A 21,261-nucleotide genomic window follows, 5' to 3' on the forward strand; every position below is an offset into this window, starting at 1 on the left:
CTGAGCGTTGATGTTTATAGACAGTTTATTATAAGTCCTCACTCCCAAGAGAAACTGTAGTGCATTTCAGTATTTGATCACACATTTAAAATTAACCACTCCTGATTCTAAAAAAAAATCAAAATAAAACTGAAAAAGCAGAAAGTGGAGAAAGGAATTCTAAAAAAATATTATATCTGCAGCTAAATATCACTCCTGCAGGGTGCTGATGTCTCAGGACCACACAGGACCTGGCACATCAACACCCTGGTAAAGAAACCTCGACAGTCTCTCCACCACCTCAGACAGCTCAGGGACTTGAAGCTCCCTCTCAAGGTGCTCAGGAACATTTACACCTGCACCACAGAGTGTTTTTGCTGGGAGTTTTTCCACCTTGATGGGCAGCAGCACCCTGCAGGACTTCAGCAATGAAGATGTTAAACTAACATCTGTGTTTTTTTCCATGTGATGAAGCTCACCACAGATCACTGGTTCCTACGGGATGTGTTGTGGGAATCAAAACGAATAGTCACAAAAACGTTCTTGGCTAATCAGCCTAAACTCGGATTGGGACATTTATTTCACACTTTCACAGCACAAATACACACTTCATAAAAACCAGCAGTGCAGTTTGTCTCTCCCTGTGGCAGGTTTGTGACAAAGATCAAGCTGAAACACAGCAGCAGCAAAATGCTCCAATCCTATCAGTCTGTCCTCATATAACATATACATATATATAAAAACTTTATATAAATAAACTGAAACAGACCCAACAGTGGCTGAATGTAAACATGATTATTCATATATTATGAATATTAACATGTATGTTTAATAATAAAATAAATCTCCTCTATATGTGACAATAACTTGGCTTATTTACCATCACCATGGTAACTGCTACCAAACTACATGAACTCTTCTCCCAAAGTTAATGAAGAACGTAACTCTGCCTGTCCACTGTTGCCATGCTGATAAAAACACAGGCAGCCTCCAGTGTCCATGGGGTTGATTCGGAGCTCCCGAGGCGAGCAGCTCCTTGCAAGAAACGACAAACAAACATTCAAGAGATGGACTGGAAGTGATGCACTTCCTGTTTCAGTGGTCCGTCCTCAGACTGATCACCATCATCTGCACGCTGTGGCGTCCCGGCAGGTTGGAGCCGGCCAGCTCCGGCTCGTCGGCACCGAAGCCGCTCAGCGGGACGTGGACGCAGCGCAGCTTCCAGCGGTGCAGCAGCGCCTCCAACGACCAGTCTGCACTGAAACACCACAGAGGAAGAAGAAGCCGAGGATGAGCATGGAGCTGCTGTTCCTCTCTTCACCTACAGGAGGCAACAAACCTCCTCAGTGGTCTGCAGCCTGTGAACCACTGAGAGGAGCGCCCCCTGCAGGAGGAGCAGATTTCAACCACACAGCACAGAAACAGTGAAACCTGCGCAGCTGGTAGGAGGTCCAGAACTCAGCGTGGGGGCTTCTCCTCAGCAGGAAGGAGACCGTCAGCAGGACATCCTCAAAATCTGAAACACAACAGCAGCGCAACACAGATCTCAGTTATTCCTCCATGTGAGTCTTCATAATGTATTCACAGTTGCATTTGTTGTGGAAGGATTCTTGGTTCAAGCATAAATCACCACAGCAAATCACCATGGTAACAGATGCTGCAGAGCTTATGACGCATTCATGGAGATGGAAAATACACCATTTGAAAAAAAAATCTCAAACATTGAAAAATTGTGCCAATCAACAAGAAAACACACCACAAAACCTCAGAACAGAGTCAATATTCTGCTGCTCAATGTAGTCTGCCAATCAAGCATGCATTTGACCTCTGACCCACCTTCAGGCTCGTAGAAGACGTCTGACCCCAGGATGACATCCACCGCAGGAAGCAGGAGGAGGTCCGGGGAGACCTCCCCCCATGTCAGGCCCAACACCCCCACCCCCTGCAGGCCGTTAGCCTCACAGCTCCGTCTGCAGTTCTGCAGGCACAGCGGCCAATCCGAGTCGTCCGTCAGGGTCACGCGAGCACCGCAGCGAGCCGCTACCACACCTGGAAGGCTCACACCTGCACCCAGCTGAACACACAGAGAACCATGATGTCGCACCAACACAGAAATGACATGCAGAAAAATAACTGTGCAGGAGACCGCTGGTACAGAGTGACCACCGGTACCACGCCCCTGTGGTGCAGCGTTCACTCACCTCCAGCACCGTGCGGCCCCTCAGCTCCTCCCTGTGGGTCCACACATACTGAGCCAGCACCACTGCAGAGGGCCACACATACATGCCAAACTGAGGGTCCAAAACCTGAACACAAGTACACACACACACTCAGTGAAATGCAAACTACACTGACTCACTGCTGCCACCGAGTGTCCAGGAGAGGCACTGCTGACATATTCCAGACTGCAGCTTTAATCATACATTAAATTTCAGGTGTGTCTGAGACTGCGTTTCAGGCTTGTGTGCTGCACCTTTAGTGACTTTTCGATGTGCTACACTGATATAAGGTTAGGGAACATTCCATCCATATACATTTAACCAAAATGCGCATGATTGTGGGTTTGCCCAATTTTAAACCAAGGTGTGTTCACTGCATGCTTATTTATATTGATAAAATACACAGCGCAATAAATTGATCTTTGTGCAAAGAGCGGATCCACTATTTGCGCAGTGCAGTCGGTACATCGCGCAAATCTCCCAAAACCGCTTCATATGTCACGAGTGTGTGTGCAGCTGTAGTGTGTGTTGTTGAGAATAATCACACCTCTGGGATGGTCACGGACAGGCTTTCCTGGCTGTTGTCATCTTTGAAGGTGAACAGTTTGTAAGTTCTACTCTGCTCCATTGTACGGCCTCACTCTTTCACGATCTCCTCATCGCGTCGTCCTCTATATAACAATAAAAGTGAATCACGAGTTTGCACAGCTCACTGTGGACTGACATGCCGCCTTTTAAAGCGTGTCGCACAACTTCCGCATCATGCGCAAGAAGGACACTTCGACAGCCAATGAATTCCCTGGGCGGGAAGGTTCAGAGAGCGTTCAGCCAATCAGCGTTTGGGTTGCGTAAACGCTTCAGCCAATGAAATACTGATACCACCTTGAGGGGCGGGCCCTCTGTGTGTCAGTCATTCACAGAAGCATTGTGTTCACTGCTGCTAGCTAGCGGCTCCGGTTGTCCTCGTCGGCGTTTACCGCAGTTCCCCGGGCAGGAAGCCGCTCACGGAACCATCGGTTGGATCACCCCACCGCAGCGGGAGTGCGTGGAGCCGCGGACAAGCGGGGGACGCAGCGTGGGAGCGGAGCGGGGCCGTTGGATGTGTCCGCGCGGCAGCCCCGGGTTAGCTGGAAGCTAGCAGAGCAGAAGCCGGGGGGAGGAATGAACCATAAGAGCAAGAAGAGGATCAAAGAGGCGAAACGCAGCGCCAGGCCGGAGCTCAAAGACTCGGTGGACTGGACCAAACACGGATACCATGACGCCTTCGACGTGTCACACTCCACCGTCAAGGTGAGCAATAGCGACCCGCTGCTGTCGCCTGGCTGCCAGGCCGTGCTGCTGGTCACGTACACCGCGGAGGAGGCGGGTCGGGGCTGGTTCTTACCGGAGACCCGGTACAGAAGCAGCACGGAGTGACACGTTCTCGAAACTTCCTCTCCATACGGCCCGGGCTCTTCGGCACCCGGTACTGGGATGTACGACTTCTGTCTCGGGGACAGCAACAAGTAACCCGGTTCAACACTAAACAATGTGTCTTTAAAGCACTTTTGGACGATCCAACGATTGCGCTGCGCAAACAGTGGATCCACTAGTTGCGCAAAGACTTATTTTTCCAATTTAGGATGTATTGATAGAAATCTTTCCATCACACTTATTAAGGATCCATCAGTTGCGCAGCGTACTTGGTAGCTTGGTTGAGCCCATCTCCCAATAACACTTGAAACGTCTCAATCCAGCCAGGGCTCATTAACACCCAGTACTGTACTCTGACTTCAGTCCAGGAGTGTGTTTCTCATCTCCCGCAGGAGTGTGAAAGGCTCATTAGAGAATGTGGTTCTGCAGGTTGACAGTAAGGAGGAGCTGCTTCTAAGAAATTCAGGTTTCGAGTGTTCTCCCTTTTTTAAAGTGTATTGTTAGAAAGTTTCAGGTTGTTGTTTTCTCTCTCCTGATTGAAGTGATCAGGATCAGAGTTATGAAACCTGTCTCTTCCTGTTTCAGGACAATGTGGAGCGGGTGGACGCCGTCCTGCTCAGTCCAGAGGACTTCATCAAGCGCTTTGAGCGCCCGTACCGGCCCGTGGTGCTCCAGGGCTGTCAGGACACCTGGCCCGCCCGTGAAAAATGGACTCTGGAGCGCCTTAAACGCAAATATCGCAACCAGAAGTTCAAGTGCGGGGAGGACAACGACGGCTACTCGGTGAAGATGAAGATGAAGTACTATGTGGAGTACCTGGAGTCCACGCGCGACGACAGTCCACTGTACATCTTCGATAGCAGCTACGGTGAGCACGCCAAACGCCGCAAGCTGCTGGAGGACTACCAGGTGCCCGTCTTCTTCAGGGACGACCTGTTCCAGTTCGCCGGGGAGAAGCGTCGCCCGCCGTACAGGTGAGGCCTCATTAACCCTCCACCTGCTGATGGAGCGAGCAACTCCTTGGAGGCTCTGATGGGCAGAATCTCAAAATCTGACTGCAGATCGAATAGTTACAGTCCATCTGCTTTTCATGGACTCATACGATTCAACATTTTAAGGCTCCGTTTAGATGACAGTGCTTCAAGTGCAAACACATAGTTTTTGATTTTCCATTCCAGACAAGTTTTGCATTTACAGCCTCTGAAAACGAAGCTGCTGAAGGTGATGTAGGGCCACTAGGGGGTGCTGATGTGTTCTCTTGTAATGAAACCACGTTTACTCAGAGAACAACAGCTATAAATATTAACAATAGGAGACATTCACATATACAGACAGTAAAGTTGGATTACTATCCTGGGAGACATTTCTGGGACTAGGAATCATGATCTCTGGACACTGTCGCTGTTGTTATTGTCCATCTACTGATCATGTACAGAAGAACTTAGTACAGCTGTGGTGTGCATGGCCAGTAGCAAAGTTGTACTTTCCCCTGTTTACACAGATGAAATCTAAACATTGTCAACAAGTTATTGAAAGCTGCCGTCCCATCAGCAGTTTTAACCATGATCATACACAAACACAGATTTAGAGCAACAGATTTAGCTTCACAAACTGTCTGCCTCTGTCGTTGGATAGTTGCTTTGTCAGTTATTTGATTGATTGGTTTGTTAGTTGATCACTTACAATGCATTTCACATTTTTGTAAATCTCAGATGTGCATTGAGAAGGAGTAATGATGAACGTGTGTGTTTATGAAAACGTGTTAATGGTACAGGCCATTTGTAGTGCCAGGTGTGACCAGCAGATGGAGCCCTTCAGTGGTAAATCATGCACTCTGAGGGTCAAAAGTCAAACTGCAGCTCTTATAAATGTTGTCCTTTCGGCTCTGCCCCCTCTCCAGGTGGTTCGTGATGGGCCCGGCCCGCTCTGGAACCGGGATCCACATCGACCCTCTGGGTACCAGTGCCTGGAATGCCCTGGTTCAGGGCCACAAGAGGTGGTGCCTGTTCCCCACCAACACTCCGCGGGAGCTCATCAAGGTGAGCCGGGAAGAAGGAGGCAACCAGCAGGACGAGGCCATCACCTGGTTCAGCGTGGTGTACCCCCGCACGCAGCAGCCCACCTGGCCCGCCGAGTTCAGACCCCTGGAGATCCTGCAGAGGCCCGGGGAGACCGTGTTTGTGCCTGGTGAGTCTGCACGCCGTTCCTCAGACCTGCGAGGCCTTCAGGGTCTCTGTCCAGGGAGAACGAAGCATCATCTGCGTGTGTCTGTGCTTCAGCGGTACATGTGAGGACGAGTGTGTGTGAGCAGGCGGTCCAGGTGACCTACATGCTCACGCAGGGCGGATTAATGCCTCAGCTGCTCTCCTGGCAGCACTCCAGGGTTTATACCTGAGAGACACACACACACACGAACCAGTAGGACAACTACAGGCATGTAAACAACAACAAACTGTTACAATTGTGTGCGTGTTTGTGTTGTGTGTGTGTGTAGGTGGTTGGTGGCACGTGGTCTTGAACCTGGACACCACCATCGCAGTCACTCAGAACTTTGCCAGCTCCACCAACTTTCCCATCGTGTGGCACAAAACGGTGCGCGGGCGGCCCAAACTGTCCAGGAAGTGGTACCGGTAAGAAGTCACACAGCCACACACACACGCAGACACACTCACTGTGTTCAGAAGCTGAGAGTGTCCCTGTGTGTGTGTGTGTGTGTGTGTGTTGCAGCATCTTGAAGCAGGAGCGTCCTGACCTGGCAGCGCTGGCGGACAAAGTGGACCTGCAGGAGTCCACAGGCATCGCCTCAGACAGCTCCAGTGACTCTTCATCATCATCATCCTCCTCCTCGTCGGACTCCGACTCTGACTCGGAGGTACGGGACACACACACACACACACACACACACACACACGCACTCACACACACGCTCGTGTAGAAAAACGTGACCCGGTCCGTTTGGCTTGATTCAGTTGTTTTGTGCAGCATTGTGCTGAATTTGTTTCCTGCTCTAACGACGTCCTATTCTTCCTCCTCCTCCTCCTCCTCCTCCAGGCTGGCTCGGGCTCCGAGGGCGACGCCGTCTCCCACCGCAGGAAGAAGCGGCGGACGTGCGGCATGTCGGCGAACGGAGACACGAGCGGCCAGGACGACTGCGTCAGTAAGGAGAGGAGCTCGTCTCGGTGACGTCCGCACGCCGCACCTCCTCCCTCAGACGTCTGAACCCGGAGGGGGAGACCAGTCATCACTGTGCTCGCCACGAGGCGGCGGGACTCCTCCAGACTCGCCTCCCGCTGCAGCTGTCCAGCGTTCCGATTAGTTCTTCTTTTAACAAACTGTTAATATCCTGTCCGATTGCTGAGCGCACACACAGGAAGTGACATCACAGTGAGGAGGAAGTGCACAAATTTTCTTGTTAATTCAGCTTTAACAGGTTTTCTGGCTTTTGGGTCTCCTCCGAGAGGAGGTGCAGCGTGAGGAGGAGGAGGTGCAGCTGCTGCTGCCGCTGCTGCTGCTGCTGCCGCTCGGTGCACGCCACGCTTTTCACCACTTCCTGAAATGGCAGTAAGTGAGCGGGTGTCCACCTGAGCTTTCAGAATAAAGTGCCTCCAAAAAGCCCAGTGTCTGCGCGTGTGGGCGGTGCCTTCCGGTGGTGGGAGGGGCCTTTTGGGTTGTGGGAGGAGCCTCTGACTGTGATGTAATGACTGTGTTTGTGTTGTTGAATAAAACCTTTTTTTCCACATTTCTGCTCTTCCTGTCTTTTTCCGAAGACTCGCCTCAGGAAGTTAACCGGGAGTAGTTATGGTAGTCAGGGAGCGGTCAGTCAGCGGTGGATCGCAAGTCAAGGAGGACAAAGAAAAGTGGGTTAAAAAGATTAAAGTCAAACAGGATTAATGAAGTCTGATAGTTAATCCTCACATGAACACCTGTGGCATGTCAGGATTGCATGTGTTTCCCTGTGTGTGTGTGTGTGTGTGTGTGTGGGTGTTTGTCCTTGTGTGGGTGGCATGTCCGGACCATGTGTTTAATTTTTTGTGTTTCTCTGCATGCCTTCCCTGGGTGTGTGTGAGAGAGAGTGTGCGTAAAGGAATTTCTCTCTGGGATTAATAAAATATTTCTGTTACCGTGTGTTCCAGTGTGTGTATAACGTGTGCATTCGTGTCCCTGTGTGTATGTATTCCATCCTCTCAATGGGCGTGTCTTCAGCTGTGCATGTGTGCGTGTGTGTGTGTTGATCTGCCTGCGGCTCAGAGTGTGTGTGACCGCAGCCTGATAAACACACTCCGTCCTGCTCCTCCTGCCGCCCCGCCATGGACCTGGACCCCGCCGTGCTGCTGCCGGCCCTGCTCTTCACCGTGGTGGCCATCTACTTCGCCTCCTCCTTCCTCAACAAGAAGCCCGACGCCTCCTCCGCCTCCGCCGCCGCCAGCAAGAAGCCTAAAGTCGGCTATGGAGACGAGATCCCCCCGTCCAGAGCCCTGGCTCCCCCCAGGACGGAGCCCCCGGCCCCGGCTGTCCAGGTCCCGGAGGTCCCGAAGCCCGCAGTGAGTTCCCGGAAAATTCACAACTTTCAGTGCACGCTCACGCAAATATATTTAAAAAAAAAAAAAGTGCATATTGCATTTTGATTTTCTAACATTTTTAGGATAAATACATCATTAGGCGCACTAACAGGGAATAAATGACATTTTACTGAAGCACTGTATTGTTGTATGCAGTCCTATCACCTGACTGATTCCAAGGAATTTACAAGAAATTGATTTTTTCTTCACTTTTTTGCTGAAGATGGTCAAAAAAAAGTTGATTTTCCTAAATAACATTTTCATACACAATCACGACTTAATGAATAGCAGCTATGTTAGAGTGAATAAAACCTGTTGGAGTTGCAGCTGACAATGAAATGCTGAATATCTCTGAGGACGTGTTGTGCCTCAGAGGACTCCTGCTGGTGATTTCTTGATGATGATTGGCTGAACTGTGCAGGACAGATTGATCAGGACCAAGGCTGAAACGTGCTGCTGTAGTTCTGCGTCCCGCCACCAGGGGGCGGGTCATCTGCTTTGAGCAGGTTTTTTTTTTTTTTTTTTTTTTTTTTTTTTTTACATTTAGCAATAAAACTTTTGTTTTTGCGGCTTCATGGGGTGAGAGGGAGAGAGAATGTTTATGACGGGTGATGGTGGAATGTGTCTGTAACGAATGAACTTCAGTTCATCAAAAATCTCCCAGCAGTCTCGACCTACAGCAGCTTCACTTGAAAATGTTCCAAGAACCAGTTCTAATCTCACAATTTATTAAATATTGAGGTTGGAGACCTGATTTTGAAAGTAGAGACTGTGTCGGCCATCCTAACTGGAACTGGGAGCTTGTTCCACATGAGAGGATCCTGATAGCTGAAAGCTCTGCCTCCCATTCTACTTTTAGAAAACCCAGGAACCCCCAGCAAGCGGCACTCTGGGAACAAAGTGTTCTGTTGGTTAACATGGCTCTCTTTAAGATATAACAAAGCCTGGTTGTTGAAATCTTTATACTTTAAAATAAGGAAGAGAAGTTGATATTGGAGTGACGTGATCCTGTCAGTTCTCGTATTGAATACACACTCTGATAATAGTGAATTACAAGACTCTAGTCCAGAAGTAACACGCATGGATTACTTCGTTAGCATCGCTTTAGTCAACATGAGACAGGTCTGAGACCTATCAGGACCAGAACAGAGACCAGTCCTTTGTCTGAGGCCAAGAAAAGATCATGGGCAAATCTGATTAGAGCTGTCTCTGCGCTCTGACGAACTCACTGACCGAAAGACAATGAGACAGTTTGCGTGTAAATGTTCACACAGCTGACTTAACCTTTTCCAGGATTTCAGAAATAGAGGGAATGTTGTATATTGGTCTGTAATGTATTCGAACACCTGGATCAAGACTGGTCTTTTGCTACCAGAAACCTTTATGGCCTGTTGTTCATCTTCTGTTACTAAAGATAAATTGATCTGATCTGGCATTCAAGCACCAATTATGGGGAAAATGCGTTTAAAGCGTCCAGCCGAGATTGGATCTAACAGTCACATTATTGGTTTAGACGACGCCACAGCTGAGGAGAACTCAGAGAGCTGGACAGGACTGAAGCTGCATAGCTGCAAATCGGATTCTGTCAAATCTGCAGATGTGGTTGATCAGTCAGTGACAACATGTCTTCATTCTCTGTATATCTAATAGAATTTGGTGGTTGTAGAAGTTTCTGCACTCGTTGAACGGATCGAGTGATCGATGAAGCAGACTTCCTCGTGATGCTGATTGCTTGGATCTGCCTGTTTTCTCGTTGACGGCATCTGGTTACGTTGGTGTCGGACGCACACAGAGCATAGCTTTGTGTTCGGCGTTCGCGGGAGGAGATGTTACGCAGGTTGGCGAGCGGTGCCGAGCGTCTCGGCGACCTTTAAGCGGTCTGAAGAATGTACAGCAGCAACATGCGACGACTATATTTGGTACCATGTATGAATCCTATATTTACACCTGTGTTCATGGTGTCACATGTCTGAAACACGGTCTGGGACAGCAGAAGGGGGTGCAGGAGGAGCCGTGGTCCCTGTGAACCTTGACACCTACTGTGATATTTCTGCTGACTCGTCCAGCAGCATGAAGAACGGTTCAACGCCTGGCTTGTCCGAAACACACGAAAACCTTGACGAGATGAAATTGTTTGCTTCTGAACTCAGATCGCAGAGAAGTTATTAAATTCCACTCGAAATATCTGAGAGACAAATGATACAATATAATAACACTTGATGGTTTTACTTTGAGCTCCTGTCTCACTGTCGGGGACCCGGGAGTTATTTTTGACCAGAACTTGAAAGTAACCGAGTTAACGCTTCAGCCGAGGCAGGATGAACGTTTGACTTGTGACTTTGTTTCTTGTGAAATCTGGAATAGAATGTAAAGTTCTTGTTTTAACTTATAAAGCTTTCAACAACCAGGCTTCATGATATCTTCGGGAGCTGTTAGTCCAACATCAGAACACTTTGTTCTCAGAGTTCTGCTCACTGGAGGTTCCTGCGTTCCTCATGTGGAATCAGCTCCCAGCTTCATTCAGTCAGACTGACTTCAGACTTTTCTATTAAATAAAGCCACAGTTATGGCTGCTTCAGGCCACCTGGGACCATTTTCAAATGAAGCTGCTGTAGGTTTAGACTGCTGGGAGACCTTTACTCCCTCTTTCTCTCTCTCTCTCTCTCTGTACTCCTTTTCTCTGTTTCTATCTAATCTCCAAACAGAGTCGAATCTGGATAGTGTGTACCTATGGACGGCTGTCTGCAGCCCCGTGTAAACACTTTTGTGGTTCCAGCCTTCCTTTGATCTCGGTTTGGGCAGACGGAGTGTTTTGGTGTGTGTGTCGCCTCGTGTGCTGATGTGACGTCACACTCTGACATAAACACTATCAGTACAGTTAGTGTATGTTGTGTGTCTGATAACGAGCTCTCTGAGAGCTGCGCTGCATGGCCTCCGCTGGCTGCAGTGCATAATGGGAGCAGAGACAGATACACAAAGGGCATCTGTTCACGCACACAAAATGTTTCTTGTTGTTTTTTTTAAAAAAAAAGGAAAATCACAAAGATGTTTAGTTTGTGTTAGACTTTGAGCTGTTTGTTGGGAACAATGAGACAGTGTCAGGAATCAAACCCACAACCTTTCTGTCACTGTCCTCCCGCTCAAGACTGAAACATCAATCAGAAAAAGCTTTTGCTTGCATTCAAGATTCCACTTCAGTGCCATTCAGCTTTTTTCGTCAGTGTGGTTAGCTTCAACGCCATTTAGCTTTACAGTTAGTCTGTTAGCCTCCTTAGCACTGTGTTAGCTTCAGTATGAGTATCGGCTGCTCTGTGTTCTGTGCTGTGCTGAAAAGTTCAGACATGACTCAGCAGCGAACACCCAGCCCACCTCTTGGCCCCCTGCGGTGCAGCATGTGCCGTCCCATGTGTGTTCTAACGTGTTTAACCCCCCGACCTGCTGCCATTAAAGAGGAGCTGAAGCAGCTGCTGACGTTGGCACAACATCCGTCTCACACACTGATCTCCTTATAAAGAGACCGGGAGCGTTTACAACTCCCTCAGCTCACCCTGACATCACATCCTGTTGACCCTTACGCTGATCAGGAGCTGCAAGAAGCAAGCAAATCCAGTTCAATACAGCCCTGATCCGATCAGGCCTGATGTGGTCCGATCTGGACCAGCAGCGATGGTGACTGTCCGTGGTCGGTGTTCACCCTGCTCCTCCTCTGAGGACAGTCACTATCGCTGCTGGTCCAGATCGGACCTCAATTCTGGTTCAGACATCCACCGCCGGGTGAAAACAGGACCAGGAAGACCATGAGTACCAGGGGTGCCAAGAGGACCTCAAGGACATAGAGAACTGATGATCAAAAGGGCCAAAAGGGTCAAGAATATCTATAGTACCTAGCAAACCAAGATGATCAAAAGGGCCAAGAGGGCCAAGAATATCTAGGGGGCCAAAAGGCCAAGAGAACCAAAGCTATCTAGAGGGCCAAGAGGACCAAGAAGGCCAAAAGATCCATGACCGCAAAGGACAGACGATCTGCATTGAACCATATTGAACAAGGAGTCTGTCTGTCACAGAGTCTGAAGTAACAGCCGATAGTTCAGCTTGCTCGAACTCAGTATAAGTTATTCAACATCATCCAGATGTACCAAATTTTAGTGGAGCTAAGAAATCGGTGAGAAAAACTGAAGTTGAATGAATGTTTACCATCATCACCATGGCAACCAGTAGGTAATGATAACCACTCAAATGTTTTCCTGAAGCTAACAACCGTATCATCATCTGTTTGTGTTTACCACATAACTGAGCTGCTGAGGCTGAAGTCACAAAACTGTCAACGCAACTTTACCCCAATCAGATTCGAACACGAGCTGACACCTGAGGGCGTCCATCGTCTGAGGGAGGCGGGTCTTCTGCTAGGTGTCAGTGGGTGGCGCTCACGTGTCCGCCCAGGTCCGAGGCGTCCTCCAGTCGCGGGTCGGCATGTCCTGTGTGGCAGCTTTACGAGGGAGGAACGTCCTCACGTTACAGGGAGAGATAAATTTACCTAAAGCTTCTGGGAGGATAAATCAAACATTCATCCTGCCTCAGCTGAAGCCTTTACTCAGTTACTTTCAGGCCTCTACAGTACTCAACACCTATATATTTACCCTTTATTGGGTACAGCCCTTCACAGGACAGGAGACCATATTTGGCAACTTCCCGTTTCCTCCAAACCAACATTAGTTTCTTTACAATGACAACACTCTGTATTCATTCACGTTTTTATTTTGAAATACGAACAGAAAAAAACCCCACAATAGATCTTGAACATCAGAGCCAACAACCAGTTTTTCAACTTTCACTCAGTCTCTCATCTTAAAGACGACTTTATTGTTCCAGGTATTTCTCTTCAGGAAACTACAATGGTTCTAGTGTCCGTTCTTAGCCTGAAATTCCTTGAGTCCAGAAAGAAAAGACATGACTGTAAAAGTACTGCACCTCCAATCCAGGAGGGAGCGATAAGAAAAACCAGTGAAACAACAACAAGGCCATAAAGTGAAGCGGAAGTGGACTTCCTGCTACATGGAGGTTTCCGATGGAGCTTTATTGAAAACAGTTGATTTTGAGACGACAGTGCAAAGGAGACAAAGAAGACGGATCCAAAAAGCAGAAATGTTCCAGTTCTTCATCCGATCAAAGCCAAGGATGGAAAAAAAAAAAGCCAAAATGTAAAACACACTAAAACCTAGTGGCTGAAATGTGATAAGTCATCCAAGCAGACCACACCCTCATAGTTTATGCACTTTTCACAGTTTATCCCCCAGACAGGGGCTTTTTTAGCCTTAAAAATGATCTCAGGATTAAATTTAGACTCTGGGTCCAGCAGGAGGAATGCACTGAGTTGCTGTGATGGTTCCTGGTATTTGGGAGAAGTTCCTGCTGTAGGGATATTTTTCCAAATAATAATAAAAAAAAAACACACACCGTAATGGAAGACAGTAGGACTCAGTAGTACCCAGTGGTAAGTTAGTCCTTGGAAATGCTCAGAACAACTTGGAAGTACCCAGTATTTCCAACTACTTCGCATTTTAATGTATCTTAGGAGTATATTTCTTTATTGTTCCCGCCCTGACAGGCCTGAAACTGCTCACTGCATGCCGTTCACGTTCTATCAGTCCAGTTAAAGGGGCTGTATCATGCTTTTTTAGCTAGTCCAAACCCTAGAAATGGCATTAACATGGTAATAGTTTATTTTTGTCGCTAAGGAAAAGTCATTTTGTGTGAAATAAAAGATTTTCTGGGGCTAATTCTGAAACCTGGAAGAGAAAATGCTCTGATTCCCTGAAAATCCCGCCTCTCCCCCTGTGGACTTTGACTGACAGCGTACTTCAACCAATCAGCGCTTCAAAACAAATACGCTGGCTAGCTTTAGCTCTAGCTTCTCTACACGCAAAGACACGCGAAAACGGCTTTTCCTGTTAGAAACTCACCAAGCACAGACCCTTCAGACCCTTCAGACACTTGCTCTTGCTTGACTGTTGCTTTCAGACGATGGTTAAAGTTTATCTCTGTAATCGAAGTTACAAAAAGCGGCAACGCTGATTGCCGATGGCCTGCGGGAGGGGGGCTCAGGGGAGCCATCTTCTCTGTGTGACGTCAACGTGGGAAACAGAGCGTTTTCACGGGTGCGGGAGGGGCTGCCTCTCTGAGCAGCAGAAACACGAGGAAAGCTCAAACACACAGGCACGAAGGGAAAAAAAATGCTTTGGGGGTGTTTTTGGTGAGAACATAACTATATAACAAGGTTAAAATGTACAAAAAGTGAATTTTGCATGATACAGCCCCTTAAAAGTAACTCTGGTCTGATTCCTGTGTTTCAGGGTGTACTCCACCTCCTGGTGGCCCCAAACACATCCTCAGTGCGATGTCAACAAACTGCCGCTCCATCAGAATCTGAGAGGACTGTAAAAGAGGGACGGCCCAAACAGCTGTTAGGAGACGAATCACAGGGTGGGATGGACTTTAAGCTCCGCCCACTCACCTCCCAGGCGTTAATTGAGACATCTGACTCTTGTCCACATCTTAGCTTTGAGAACTCCTCTGATATGTCACTGATTTCAGATTCAGTAGTTTCAACAGGCTGATGTTAGAACTTATCATCCATGTTGGTTCATAATCTGAAAGTTCTCTGTAATCACTGCGTACGTGTTGCTGTAGGCCCACGATGCAGTTGAACGTTTGCGCGTACGGGTGATGGTGTGGTTGTCACGGCAACAGGAAAGCGATTTCAAGGGCCGGTCTGGTCTTTTGGGGTTGCGCTGCTGGTCTCTCAGAAGGAAAGCTGCTGCGGAGACTCGGCCCAGCAGGTGCTTCGAGAGGCACTTTTATTTAGACCTGCTCGCGGACAACGTGTCGGAGCCGTCAGGCGTCGGACGACACGAGGAGGCTTTCATTTGTCCTGCTGTCAGAGGCAGGAGGCCGCCGGTCCTCCACCAGCTGCTGCAGGAGACAGGCGGCCTCCAGACCTCCCACAAAACCCCCAACAAAGCCTCCAGTTTACCTTTGCTGTGGACAGTTTGGGTGTTCCTGAGCACCAGCAGAAGAAGTGAAAATGACAGTAACTCTGACTGTAGAGGACAATGACAGGAACACTAAAACAATCACTGAAACCCTAACAGGTCTGCTCCTGTCACATCGTCACGTCGATTAACTGTTTTCAAACTTTCTGACTCTTCCAGGTCGTTTCACAGCCAGAACCAGAACCTGTCCTTGAATGTATGAGAAAACCAGAACCTGTCCCAGAGCCAGTGAAAGAACCCGAACCGGAACCAGTGAAAGAACCTGAACCAGCACCAGAGCCTGTGAAAGAACCAGAGCCAGAACCAGAACCTGTTGTACAACCAGTTGAAGTACTGGAAGTAGCTGCAGAACCGGAACCTGTCCCAGAACCCGAGCCTGTTCCAGAACCAGTTGTAGTCCCAGAGCCGGAGCCAGAACCCGAACCTGTCCCAGAACCTGTGGCGGAGCCTGAACCCGAGCCTGTGGAGATCCTGGAGTCGCAACCTGAGCCTGTACCGGTGGAGGAGTCCTTACCTGAGCTGGTCCCCGGATCAGCTGAGGATGCTGAAGAGGTGCTGGAACCAGAACCAGAACTGGAACCGGAAACCATCCTGAATGATGGTGAGACCTGGAACGGGCCTTTATTGTGTTATTGTCAGACCTGTGAGGCTCGGTGAGCTTCTGGTCTCGGTGTTCTGGATCTTAACTCACCACAGGTTCACTTGATGTGATGACCTGTCAAACTGTAGCAGGAGAAATGGATCGTGTGTGTGTGTGGGGGGGGGGGGGCAGATGAAGTGTTTAGCTTCTGCACACATTCGGCGTGTTGCTGTCAGCGACATGTTTGACTTGTTGCAAGAAGGTTAAAAACGGCAGAACAACATGAGTGAGACAGGAGCTGGAACGTGTGTGAGAGTTCCTGACTTGTTTTGGGAATGCTTCTCACACGGTTTTCCAACACGTGCCGTTTCAGACGTGGCTGCGGCTGAAGAACAAGTGACATTCGTCCCCGGTAAGAAACAGAGCAAGTTCGAGGCCATGATGACGAAGGAGGAGATCGAGGAGGAGCAGAGGTGAGACGCGCTGAGACGAGACGATGTCGCCGCATGTTGGGCTGAGCTTCTGTTTTCCTGCATGAGTGTTTCAGACTTCCTCGGCCTCGTGTCCAACTCCAGCAGTCTGCACACAAACGCTCTGTAGCTGTTGATTTACGCAGCAGGTGGCGCTAATGCGAGCAGAGAGGGTTTGTTTTAAGCACTGAGGGCTTGTTTTCAGCACACACCGTGTGTGTGTGTGTGTGTGTGTGTGTGTGTGTGTGTGTGTGTGTGTGTGTGTGTGTGTGTGTGTGTGTGTGTGTGTGTGTGTGTGTGTGTGTGTGTGTGTGTGTGTGTGTGTGTGTGTGTGTGTGTGTGTGTGTGTGTGTGTGTGTGTGTGTGTGTGTGTGTGTGTGTGTGTGTGTGTGTGTGTGTGTCTGACGTGCTCCTCCTGTATGTGTCTGCAGGATAGAGTTTACTTCTGACGTTACGTCTGTGTAAAAATCTCAATCCAGTCAGACGGTAAGGAACCCCCCCTGTCCCACAACCCTAAGCTGAGCTCTCTGTGGCCCTCTAGTGGTGGTAGCAGTGATGACAGAAACAACGTAGTGAGGCTGGTGGTGAAGTACAGGGATGGAGAAAGAGTGTGTCAGGGGACGGCAAAATACTCTGTTCGATTCCCAATTGACACCAACAGGACACAAGCTTTTTTAACCAATAACCTGCATTATTTCATTGCAATCTTTCTTTTCTCAGCTTCCGCCCTAAAATTGCATCAGATTGAGGTGAAGTGAAGACAGACCTCTTCGGGTATTTGTTGGACAGTTGAGTGAACTAAAAGTATCAAATATTTCTTAAATAAAGCAAAAAACTGTGTAACTATGACAGGTGTGTTTGACACTGTCGCCACGGTAAACGGCGGGTGGCGAGTTTTTCACCCGTAGCGGTTTTACACGGGTTTTAAAAACTGAACTCAGAATATCTCGGTGCAAACTGAGTCAGATCTCCGGGGTTTGTTCACGTGCTGTCAGAAGTTTCTCTCCTCATCCAAAAGGCTTCATCGGCTCATGATGTTCACAAGACTTGAGATAAGGAGAGAAACAACTGAGAACTGGAACACATGTGACCAGCGCCGGCTGACCTCTTGGACTTGCCTCCTAACTGGACCGGCGGGACGGGGCCTCAGAATGATTCAAGGAAGTTTCACAGTCTCAAATGAGACATGTGAGAAACATATTTTCTCTCAAGTGCAGATCATGAACGCTCCCCAGCACCTGTTGGGAGGTTCATCTTCATCTTCTTCTGCTTCTTCGTCTTCGTCGCTGCACTAACTGCGTGCCTAACAGAGTGTGATCTCCCTCTGCTGGTCAAACCCTGCTACTGCACACAATAACACCTAACAGCCCAAATCCATCGATCGATCCTGGACTGGGATCAGGTCCTGGATCAGATTTGGAGCTGCTCTCCCTGCATGCTGCCCTCTAACACCTGAATGTACCCTGAGGTGAGTCTCTCAGCTGAGTGTGTTCAGCCGCAACACTCAGTTTGTTTGTTTATTACAGTGAATAAAGTTTAGATGTGATGTAACATGACTTGAACCCATTTCTTCTTGCTTCTCTTACAGCTGATCAGTGAGGATGAAGATGTGTAGTTCGGAGATCGAACCGGCGTCTCTGTGTTTTCAGAATTATTGTTATTTTTTTTTTTTTAATGTCTGACTGCAGAGGAGCAGTGTGTTTTTACTCTGATTACTCCAGTGATTACTCTGAAGCCATTAAACTGTCTTGAGGTTCACACACACATCACATGTCACACTCAGGGCACGCCTCACCCAGCCTGTCCACTGTCGCCCCGTGCTCAGGTGTGACCTGTGTGTGTATTCGTGTGTGTGTGTGTGCGTGTTTGTTGCGTGCTGACGCATCTGTGTGTCTGTGTGTGTGTGTTTTGGAATTACAGCGTGGAGCCGTTTGCATGTTTTTTGTTTTTCTGCTCCACTCAGATTTTCCTGTTCTGATCATTAAAGAGACGTTTATCACACCAGCAGCCTCCCTTCGTTATTCACAACACAAAGTTTCACTCTGAACGTCCTCATTGTCGAAGGACTTCATCCAGAGACCGTCCTCAGTCTGAGTCCTGGGACAGGAAACAGGCCTGACTGATGAATCCACACCAGACTGTCACGTGACGGAGAGATCCAGAGTTGGGGTTAAGTTTGTAGAGTTTCTGTTTTACTGACAGAAACATGACTGCGCCACAGTTTCACTTCTCTCTCATCGTCTTCAACCTTCACCTGGAGGAAGGAGAGAGGAGGCCACAGCACGCCTGTGGACCAGCCTGAGGAACACAGCAAGAAACGTGGAGTTTTCTGGAACATCCAGAACGTCCAGATCACATTCGACTCTCGGCGTCTACCGGGATTCAAACCCGACGTCTGAATCGGTGAAGCGGTTTGGCTTTTAGTGAAACAGGGAGAAAACATGGAGACGGCAGTGGATCATGTTCTCTGTGTGGTGGTGACACATCTGAAGGGTTCAGCAAGACTTTGTCCAAACTGATAAACCTCCTGGTGCCTGGAGGCTGATCCAGAAGACCAGAGGGACATGGTGATGATGATGATGTGATGATGATGATGTGATGATGATGATGATGATGATGGTGGTGATGATGATGATGGTGAAGATGACGATGATGATGGCGGTGGTGATGATGATGATGATGGTGGTGGTGATGATGGTGATGATGATGATGGGGATAATGATGGTGGTGATGATGATGATGATGATGATGGTGAAGATGATGATGGTGGTGGTGGTGATGATGATGATGATGGGGATAATGATGGTGGTGATGATGACGGTGATGATGATGGGGATAATGGTGATGATGATGATGGTGGTGGTCGTGATGATGGTGAAGATGATGATGGTGATGATGTGGTGATGGTGATGATGATGGCGAAGATGATGATGGTGGTGGTGACGATGATGATGTGAATGATGATGATGGTGGGTATCTGCTATAAGGAACACCACAAAAAACTTGCTTCAAACTTCTCCTCCATCCTGGTCAGGATTGTTTACATCCCAATCACAAGTATCTTCACTTGTGTGTGTTATTCTCTGTGTGTTATGTGGATCTAGGTGTGTATATGTGTGTATAACTTTGTTTGTGCGTTTATTCTCCCTGTTTGTGTGAATCATTTTGCTTTTGACTGTTATTCTGTGAATGTTATTATGTGTGTGTATTATTTGTGTGTATAACTTTTTGTTATTCTGTATGCTTGTTTATAACTGTGTGTGTGTGTGTGTGTGTGTGTGTGTGTGTGTGTGTGTGTGTGTGTGTGTGTGTGTGTGTGTGTGTGTGTGTGTGTGTGTGTGTGTGTTCACCTCTCAGGGTGCAGCAGGAGCAGCTGGCGGCCATCTTTCTCCTCCTGAGGGAGAACCAGGAGGCTCTCGGGGAGGTGACAGAAGGAGAGATGGAGGAGCAGATGAAGCTTTACTCACTGTGAGAGTCCCGGCAGCTCAGAGCCTTCCTCCCGCCATCATCATCATCATCATCATCAACACCGTTACCATAGATACGGACTAACAGTGACCTGCTGGAGCTCTCACGCAGATCAGTAGCGTTCAACAGTGTAATGTCTCCCTCTAGTGGTGGTAGAATGAAGCAGGACTTTAACTCAGACGACGCCGGTTCGATTCCCGAGTGTCACTGCGTTTTTTAAATAAGCTGTAAATAAATAAATAAATAAATACATAAATACATAAGATTAATTGAAAAAGGAAAAACTCCTGAGGAAATGCTGACACTTTCAAAATGTTAAAATTTAACCCCTTGTTTTGTGAATTTATGAGTAAAATTTCTAAGTTTTGTAGTAAATCACTTTTTCGATGAATTAAAAAACATGTCTCTTTGTTGTGATTCGTTTTTCCAGAACTAGACACGTTTTTTGTCGCTATTATTTGTTTTGGAATATTCACTCACTTTTGTTATTCAAAAAGACACTTTTTATAATTTTTTAAAAAGGTGCTGCATTCTGGGTAATGTAGTGTTTCCTCACTGTTGTTTATTGTAGCTAAAGTTGTATTTATGTACATTTTTCCATTTCCTCTGTAATTTCTATCAGTATATTAAATTACTGAAGAGAAAAGTGGAGATTGTTGTCATGGTTTAGAATAAAAATCTGAACAACAGAAAAGTTTTTTTTTTCTATTTTTTTTCTATTTTCTATTTTTTTTCTATTTTAGAAATGTTTTTAATGTATTTGCATACAAATCAGGGTTGTCAAAGAAATCCAAGACCATAACGCAGCAATATAGTCTTCCACACCAGAGGCCTCTCAAGAAAAAAGACTGTCTTGTGAACTTAATAAAGTGGGTGAAACTTTTTTGTAATGTATGCAAGAACAAAATTTGGAAAATAAAAAAATAAGAAAACTTTAACTTTATACTTAAGAGATAAGTGGGGAAAAGAATGAAAGAAAGGAATATTTAAAAAGTATGGGGTATAACATATGTAAATGTGACAGGAATTTTGTGTAAAAACCCGAACCCTCCTTTCGGGTGCATTATGGGATTCATTTTGAACTGTTGGTTTCCTAAATATCCAACAAAAAAGTCAAAGTGAAGTTTTTAATCTTTCACCCGTCAGGCAGTGAGAGGGCTGGTCGAGGCTTTGTGGGGAACAAAATGTGGATCACACGTGTTTCTGACACTGTATTAACATTACCAAACCCTGGGAAGATGTGTGGAAAGAAATTAAAAAGATATTAGACTATGAAATACCCAAAACCGGCACAAAACTTCAGAAAGCATCCCAGAGACAAAAAGACTCCCTGATGCACATAATGGAGAGACTCAGTCATATTCTGAAGCTACAAACAATATGTGAAAACAGATCAAGAGAGGCCGTCAACACTGGAAATCGGTTCACAGAGACTGTTCTGTGTACGGAGTCTGTATGTAATACTGCTGTCAGCCTGCAAACGGCAGCATTCACCTTCAGCAGAAGTAAAGGCAAAAGTTTCCC

At 47.5% G+C, this 21,261-nt stretch overlaps 3 protein-coding genes across 5 annotated transcripts; 2 read left to right on the top strand and 1 right to left on the bottom strand.

Moving 5' to 3' along the window:
• Window positions 1–592: 592 nt before the first annotated feature.
• On the bottom strand, window positions 593–2,914 carry mettl23 (methyltransferase 23, arginine). The gene is made up of 5 exons (XM_030089023.1): window positions 2,746–2,914; window positions 2,181–2,285; window positions 1,816–2,053; window positions 1,411–1,495; window positions 593–1,237 (listed from the first exon to the last, which is right to left on the bottom strand). Exons 1-5 carry the CDS (start codon window positions 2,824–2,826, stop codon window positions 1,075–1,077), a joined length of 672 nt encoding a protein of 223 aa, XP_029944883.1. The 5' UTR covers window positions 2,827–2,914; the 3' UTR covers window positions 593–1,074.
• A 213-nt stretch (window positions 2,915–3,127) lies between these two features.
• Window positions 3,128–7,340, top strand: jmjd6 (jumonji domain containing 6, arginine demethylase and lysine hydroxylase). The gene is made up of 6 exons (XM_030088990.1): window positions 3,128–3,488; window positions 4,197–4,585; window positions 5,512–5,798; window positions 6,106–6,241; window positions 6,339–6,483; window positions 6,663–7,340. Exons 1-6 carry the CDS (start codon window positions 3,360–3,362, stop codon window positions 6,792–6,794), a joined length of 1,218 nt encoding a protein of 405 aa, XP_029944850.1. The 5' UTR covers window positions 3,128–3,359; the 3' UTR covers window positions 6,795–7,340.
• Window positions 7,341–7,851: 511 nt separating this feature from the next.
• si:ch73-366l1.5 (FILIA-N KH-like domain-containing protein) lies at window positions 7,852–19,778 on the top strand. Of its 3 annotated transcripts, none has more exons than XM_030089014.1 (4): window positions 7,852–8,152; window positions 15,379–15,820; window positions 16,173–16,272; window positions 19,627–19,778. In XM_030089014.1, the coding sequence occupies exons 1-4, from the start codon at window positions 7,919–7,921 to the stop codon at window positions 19,739–19,741; spliced, it is 891 nt and encodes a 296-aa protein (XP_029944874.1). In that variant the 5' UTR covers window positions 7,852–7,918; the 3' UTR covers window positions 19,742–19,778. The 3 variants fall into 3 exon arrangements, with proteins under 3 accessions (XP_029944874.1, XP_029944877.1, XP_029944875.1); XM_030089017.1 differs by lacking the exon at window positions 19,627–19,778 and adding an exon at window positions 17,858–18,263; XM_030089015.1 differs by lacking the exon at window positions 19,627–19,778 and adding an exon at window positions 16,701–16,755.
• The last annotated feature ends 1,483 nt before the right edge of the window (window positions 19,779–21,261 follow it).

The sequence above is a fragment of the Salarias fasciatus genome, chromosome 4 (assembly GCF_902148845.1).
Source record: "Salarias fasciatus chromosome 4, fSalaFa1.1, whole genome shotgun sequence".
In the NCBI taxonomy this organism is placed as follows: Eukaryota; Metazoa; Chordata; class Actinopteri; order Blenniiformes; family Blenniidae; genus Salarias; species Salarias fasciatus.

Coding starts and splice junctions, on each gene's coding strand:
- si:ch73-366l1.5 (XM_030089014.1), top strand. CDS start 7,919: ATGGACCTGGACCCCGCCGTGCTGCTGCCGGCCCTGCTCTTCACCGTG. Junction 15,821..16,172: donor GGAAACCATCCTGAATGATG/GTGAGACCTGGA, acceptor GTGCCGTTTCAG/ACGTGGCTGCGGCTGAAGAA. Junction 16,273..19,626: donor GAGATCGAGGAGGAGCAGAG/GTGAGACGCGCT, acceptor TTCACCTCTCAG/GGTGCAGCAGGAGCAGCTGG.
- jmjd6 (XM_030088990.1), top strand. CDS start 3,360: ATGAACCATAAGAGCAAGAAGAGGATCAAAGAGGCGAAACGCAGCGCC. Junction 6,242..6,338: donor CTGTCCAGGAAGTGGTACCG/GTAAGAAGTCAC, acceptor TGTGTGTTGCAG/CATCTTGAAGCAGGAGCGTC. Junction 6,484..6,662: donor ACTCCGACTCTGACTCGGAG/GTACGGGACACA, acceptor CTCCTCCTCCAG/GCTGGCTCGGGCTCCGAGGG.
- mettl23 (XM_030089023.1), bottom strand. CDS start 2,826: ATGGAGCAGAGTAGAACTTACAAACTGTTCACCTTCAAAGATGACAAC. Junction 2,054..2,180: donor GGGGCCGCACGGTGCTGGAG/GTGAGTGAACGC, acceptor CTGTGTGTTCAG/CTGGGTGCAGGTGTGAGCCT. Junction 1,238..1,410: donor ACCTCCTACCAGCTGCGCAG/GTTTCACTGTTT, acceptor GTGGTGTTTCAG/TGCAGACTGGTCGTTGGAGG.